The following is a 6,656-nucleotide window of genomic DNA, read 5'->3' as shown; positions in this document are numbered from 1 at the left end:
CACCAACGCAATGACTGGGATCTATAGGGTCAAGGTATAGGGTCACCCTATATCCCATATACCCTATATCCCACCCTATAGACCCTATAGACCCCTATAGACCCTATAGACCCCTATAGACAGGCCACATTGCAACCTGGCTCCAACAGGCGTCGTTACCCACGAACGCAATGACTGGAATCTATAGGGTCAAGGTATTCGGTCACCCTATATCCCATATACCCTATAACCCACCCTATAGACCCTATAGACCCCTATAGACCCTATAGACCCCTATAGACCCTATAGACCCCTATAGACAGGCCACATTGCAACCTGGCTCCAACAGGCGTCGTTACCCACCAACACAATGATAGGAATCTATAGGATCAAGGTATAGGGTCACCCTATATCCCATATACCCTATATCCCACCCTATAGACCCTATAGACTCCTATAGACCCTATAGATCCCTATAGACCCTTATAGACAGGCCACATTGCAATCTGGCTCCAACAGGCGTCGTTACCCACCAACGCAATGACTGGGATCTATAGGGTCAAGGTATAGGGTCACCCTATATCCCATATACCCTATATCCCATACACCCTATATCCCATACACCCTATATCCCATATACCCTATATCCCACCCTATAGACCCCATAGACCCCTATAGGTCCCACCTTGTGCCGCACGAAGGTGTCGAACTCAATGAGGCTGTAACCCAACGAACCGTCCCCATAAAGGATCCAGACCTGCCATAGGGGGACAGCAATGACGTGCCCTATATCCACCCTATATCCACAAACCCTATATCCACCCTATATCCCACCCTATATTCCCCCTATATCCCCCCTGTATCCCCCCCAATATCCCCATGCCCTATATCACACCCTATATCCCCAAACCCTATATATCCCCTCTATCCCCAAACCCTATATCCCCCTCTATATCCCACCCTATATCCCCCCTATATCCCCAAACCCTATATATCCCCTATATCCCCAAACCCTATATCCCCAAACCCTATATCCCCCCCATATCCCACCCTATATCCCACCCTATATCCCCAAACCCTATATTTCCCCTATATACCCCCTATATCCCCCCCTATATCCCCCTCTATATCCCCAAACCCTATAAGCCCAAACCCTATATCCCCAAACCCTATATCCCCCTATATACCCCNCTGAAAGACCCCAATAAGGGGCACAAAGACCCCAATATGGGGCTGAAAGACCCCAATAAGGGGCACAAAGACCCCAATAAGGGGCACAAAGACCCCAATATGGGGCACAAAGACCCCAATATGGGGCACAAAGACCCCAATGTGGGGCATAAAGACCCCAATGTGGGGCACAAAGACCCCAATAAGGGGCAGAAAGACCCCAATATGGGGCTGAAAGACCCCAATATGGGGCTGAAAGACCCCAATAAGGGGCATAAAGACCCCAATAAGGGGCATAAAGACCCCAATATGGGGCACAAGGACCCCAGTATGGGGTATTAAAGTGGGGGGGGGGTCCTGTAGGGTGGACCCCCCCCCACTTATCAGCGCCCCCCACTCGCCGCCCCCCCCAGCGCCGACCGGAAGAGGAAATCAAACCTTACTCCTCCTCGGACCGAGACTGTGAGTGAATGAATGAATGAATGAATATGAATGGGGAGGAGCGTGGGAAAGTCGTGGTTTAGCCACGCCCACTTCCTCTCCGCCAACCAATCGCATCGCAGTTTTAAAAGAAGAGGAGGAGCCACCGTGGCCATTCAATTTAACGCCGGGTCGAACCGGGGGGTCCCCATTGAGGGGAACTTTACGCCCCTTCCTCCGTCGTGGCCCCATAGATGAGAACCCACGGCCCGATGTGGGGCAGCAGCGACGTGCCAGGTGGGACCCCCCCTCATCACCCCCCCCATACCTTAATATTGACCTTTTTGGGCTTATTTAGACCCATTTTGTTGCTCTCTTTGCAGTTCGCTCGGCCGCATCGGACGCTGAGATCAATGGGATCGATTCGCTGCCCCATAGAGTGTAGGAGGGAGGGGGAGGGCACCCATTGGTTTCTATTGCTGCCCCATAGGGTCCCTGTTCCCACCCCACAGCCCCTATGGGTGCCCATCTCAGCCCCACAGCCCCTATTGGTGCCCATTGCTGCCCCATAGGGTCCCTATTCCCACCCCACAGCCCCTATTGGTGCCCATTGCTGCCCCATAGGGTCCCTATTCCCACCCCACAGCCCCCATGGGTGCCCATCTCAGCCCCACAGCCCCTATTGGTGCCCATTGCTGCCCCATAGGGTGCCCATTCCTGCCCCATAGCTCCCTTGGAGGTCACTGTCCCCACCCTATGAGTCCCCTGCCCCATAAGTCCCGTGGGTGCCCATTGCTGCCCCATAGGGTCCCAATCCCCACCCAAAGCCCCTATGGGCATCCCTCCCTGCCCCATAGCACCCATGGGTGCCCCTCTCTGTGCCCCATATCTCCCATGGGGTTCCCAATCCCCCTCTGCCCCCCCATTTTGGGGTCGTCTCAATAAATCAATGGACCCTTTGCTCTCTGCCTTTGCTGTGTCTTAATGTCCCCCTTTAAGGCGTTACCCCTTTAAGACGGTCCCCCCTTTAAGCCCTTGCCCCTTTAAGACGTTGCCCCCTTTAAGCCGTTGCCCCTTTAAGACGGTCCCTCCTTTAAGGCATTGCTCCTTTAAGACGTTGCCCCCTTTAAGACATTGCCCCTTTAAGACGGTCCCTCCTTTAAGGCATTGCCCCTTTAAGACGTTGCCCCCTTTAAGACATTGCCCCTTTAAGACGGTCCCCCACTGAAGGCGTTGCCCCTTTAAGCCCCGCCCCCTCCTCTCGGTCACCTTCCCAAACACCGCAACGCCGCACTGCGCATGCGTCGCACACTGCGTCCGGAAGTGCCCTTACCCACAACCGGAAGTAGCTTCACCTCTTTCCGGAAGTTCCCATCCCATCAGCCGGAAGTACCTCCATACCCAACCGGAACTGCCCTTACAGGTAACCGGAAGTAGCCTCACGCCAAGCCGGAAGTGACGCAAAGCGCAGGCGCAGTACGGTGCCGGTTCCTGTGAGGTGAAGGGAAATAAGGGGCCGTTGTTTGAGGCCCGGTTCGGTTCGGGGATGCTCCGGCACCGAACCGCCGCTACGGCCCGATTGAGATCGGCCTGGACCGGGATGGGGGCGGCCTGGAACGAAACGGGGCCGGAAACGAGACGGTACCGGAGCAGGCCGCAGGTAAAGGGGGAGAGTGGGGCGTGGTTATGGTAATGAGGAGGGCGGGGTTATGCTAATGAGGAGGGGGCTGGGACCGCGCGAGGCCGCGGGTGAGGGGGAGCGAAAGGGGCGTGGCTATGCTAATGAGCGGTCGTGGTTATGCTAATAGACGCGAGGCGAGGCAATAGGTGAGGGCTGTTGGAAGGGGGCGTGGTTATGCTAACGAGCGGGTGTGGTTATGCTAATGAAGGCGAGGCCATAGGTTAGGGGTGTTGGAAATGGGCGTATTTATGGTAATGAGTGGGCGTGGTTTATGCTAATGAAGGACTGGGCCGAAGCGAGGCCATATGTTAGTGGGGGGAGAGGGGCGTGGTCATGTTAATGAGCGGGCGTGGTTTTCTTTTTAAGTAGGGGCGTGTTTATGCTAATGACCCTAGTGATGAGTTTGTGGCTTGAAGGGGGTGTGGTTATGCTAATGAGGATGACACGATTTTGATAGAGTGGGCGTGGTTATGCTAATGAGGAGGGCGTGGTTTGGATATGGGGCGGGGTCTATGGGGCTGAGGTGGTTATGGGGCAGGATTGGGGCCCTCTAGATCTCTATGGGGCAGCCCCATGTCTGTATGGGGGCAGTTCCAACCTCCTATAGGGCAGCCCCCCCTCAACCACCCAATCCTATAGGGCAGCCCCACACCTCAGCCCCCCCCCATCCTATAGGGCANCCTCCGCCTCAGGCCGACACAATTTGGCCCCCAAAGCGAATCCAGCTCCGACCCCCAACGTCCCAAAAGGACCTAAAGACCCCATAAAAAACCCCATTAATGGGGTCACCCTATAGACGGCCCCATAAGTCACCCCATATCATGGGTGGGGGTCCCAGGGGGGTCCTGGATGGGGGGGGTCCTCACTGGGGTCCAGCCATGATTGGGGTCGCACTATATAGGATATGGTGCCCACAAAGTCAGCCCCATAACCACCCCCATTAATGGGGTCACCCTATAGACGGCCCCATAAGTGACCCTATATAATGGGTGGGGGTCCCATGAGGGTCCTGGGGGGGGTCCTGGATGGGGGGGTCCTCATTGGGGTCCAGCCATGATTGGGGCTGCACTATATAGGATGCGGTGCCCATAAAGTCCCCCCTATAACCAACCCCATTAATGGGGTCACCCTATAGACGGCCCCATAAGCGACCCCATATCATGGGTGGGGGTCCCTTGAGGGTCCTGAGGGGGTCCTGGGGGGGTCCAGCCATGAGTGGGGTCTTTGGGGTCTCACTATATAGGATGCGGTGCCCACAAAGTCAACCCCATAACCAACCCAATAATGGGGTCACCCTATAGACGGCCCCATAAGTGGCCCCATATCATGGGTGGGGGTCCCAGGGGGTCCTGGGGGGTTCATTGGGGGGGTCCTCACTGGGGTCCAGCCATGACTGGGGTCGCACTATATAGGATGAGGTGCCCACAAAGTCAACCCCATAACCAACCCCATTAATGGGGTCACCCTATAGACGGCCCCATAAGTGACCCCATATCATGGGTGGGGGTCCCAGGGGGGTCCTGAGGGGGTCCTGGGGGGTTCCTCACTGGGGTCCAGCCATGATCGGGGTCTTTGGGGTCGCACTATATAGGATGCAGTGCCCACAAAGTCAGCCCCATAACCACCCCATTAATGGGGTCACCCTATAGCTGGCCCCATAAGTGACCCTATATAATGGGTGGGGGTCCCAGGGGGGTCCTGGGGGGGGTCTTGGGGGGGTCCTCATTGGGGTCCAGCCATGATTGGGGCCGCACTATATAGGATACGGTGCCCGTAAAGTCAACCCCATAACCAACCCAATAATGGGGTCACCCTATAGACGGCCCCATAAGTGACCCCATATAATGGGTGGGGGTCCCATGAGGGTCCTGGGGGGGGTCTTCGGGGGGGTCCTCACCGGGGTCCAGCCATGACCGGGACCATATTATATAGGATACGGTACCCACAAAGTCAACCCCATAACCAACCCCATTAATGGGGTCACCCTATAGACGGCCCCATAAGTGGCCCCATATAATGGGTGGGGGTCCCGTGAGGGTCCTTGGGGGGGGGTCCTCACCGGGGTCCAGCCATGATCAGGGCCTTTGGGGTCTCACTATATAGGATGCGGTGCCCACAAAGTCAACCCCATAACCACCCCATTAATGGGGTCACCCTATAGATGGCCCCATAAGTCACCCCATATCATGGGTGGGGGTCCCATGAGGGTCCTGGGGGGGTCCTCACCGGGGTCCAGCCATGACCGGGGTCTTTGGGGCCATATTATATAGGATACGGTGCCCACAAAGTCCCCCCCATAACCAACCCAATAATGGGGTCACCCTATAGACGGCCCCATAAGTGACCCCATATCATGGGTGGGGGTCCCATGAGGGTCCTGGGGGGGTCCAGCCATGATCGGGGTCTTTGGGGTCGCACTATATAGGATGCAGTGCCCACAAAGTCCCCCCCATAACCACCCCCATTAATGGGGTCACCCTATAGACGGCCCCATAAGTGACCCTATATTATGGGTGGGGGTCCCATGAGGGTCCTGGGGGGGTCCTGGGGGGGTTCAGCCATGATTGGGGCTGCACTATATAGGATACGGTGCCCACAAAGTCCCCCCATAACCATCCCCATTAATGGGGTCGCCCTATAGACGGCCCCATAAGAGACCCCATATCATGGGTGGGGGTCCCATGAGGGTCCTCACTGGGGTCCAGCCATGATTGGGGTCTTTGGGGTCTCACTATATAGGACGCGGTGCCCACAAAGTCGCCCCCATAACCAACCCCATTAATGGGGTCACCCTATAGCTGGCCCCATAAGTGACCCCATATAATGGGTGGGGGTCCCATGAGGGTCCTGGGGGGGGGTCCAGCCATGACCGGGGTCTTTGGGGCCGCACTATATAGGATGTCCCCCATATAACCACCCCCATTAATGGGGTCACCCTATAGACGGCCCCATATGTCACCCCATATCATGGGTGGGGGTCCTGGGGGTCGTGGGTGGGGGTCGTGGGGGGTCCCATGAGGGTCCTGGGGGGGGTCCTGGATGGTGGGGGTCCTCACCGGGGTCCAGCCACGCCCGGGCTCTTCGTGGTCTCACTATATAGGATGCTGTGCCCACGAAGTCGCCCCCGTCGGCCACGAGGACGCAGTTGTGGGGCAGCACCGCGTCCAGCTGGTACAGCAGCTCCATGGGGTTCAGGTGGGGGGGGGCGGGGGTCCCGGCCTTGGCCCTTATGGGGGGAGAGACCCCCGTGTTATGGACCCCATAGACCCCAATGCCCACTCCATAGACCCCCAGCCCCATAGACCCCCATCCCCATGTCCCCCAATTAACCCCCCCACCAGACACCCAAACCCCCCCATTTCCCCCCATTACCCCCCATTATTCCCCCCAGACCCCCCTATTCTCC

General features: G+C 57.1%; 1 protein-coding gene and 1 long non-coding RNA gene across 2 annotated transcripts in view; both read left to right on the top strand.

Annotated features, from left to right (window-relative positions):
- Positions 1-1,523: 1,523 nt before the first annotated feature.
- LOC107307303 lies at positions 1,524-2,118 on the top strand. Its single transcript, XR_001552372.2, has 3 exons — positions 1,524-1,611; positions 1,713-1,866; positions 1,953-2,118. It is a non-coding gene; the product is annotated as an uncharacterized LOC107307303 (long non-coding RNA).
- An 823-nt stretch (positions 2,119-2,941) lies between these two features.
- Positions 2,942-6,656, top strand: part of CUNH6orf136 (chromosome unknown C6orf136 homolog) — a 5,947-nt gene continuing 2,232 nt past the window's right edge. Inside the window, exon 1 of the mRNA XM_015850799.2 lies at positions 2,942-3,229. Within this exon, the coding sequence (XP_015706285.1) occupies positions 3,116-3,229 (114 nt within the window). The 5' untranslated portion in view covers positions 2,942-3,115. The remainder of the gene's footprint in view (positions 3,230-6,656) is intronic.

This window comes from Coturnix japonica, unplaced genomic scaffold (genome assembly GCF_001577835.2).
Source record: "Coturnix japonica isolate 7356 unplaced genomic scaffold, Coturnix japonica 2.1 chrUnrandom537, whole genome shotgun sequence".
Taxonomy (NCBI): domain Eukaryota; kingdom Metazoa; phylum Chordata; class Aves; order Galliformes; family Phasianidae; genus Coturnix; species Coturnix japonica.
The sequence above is the reverse complement of the archived record's forward strand: the minus strand, read 5'-3'. Positions and strand labels throughout refer to the sequence as shown.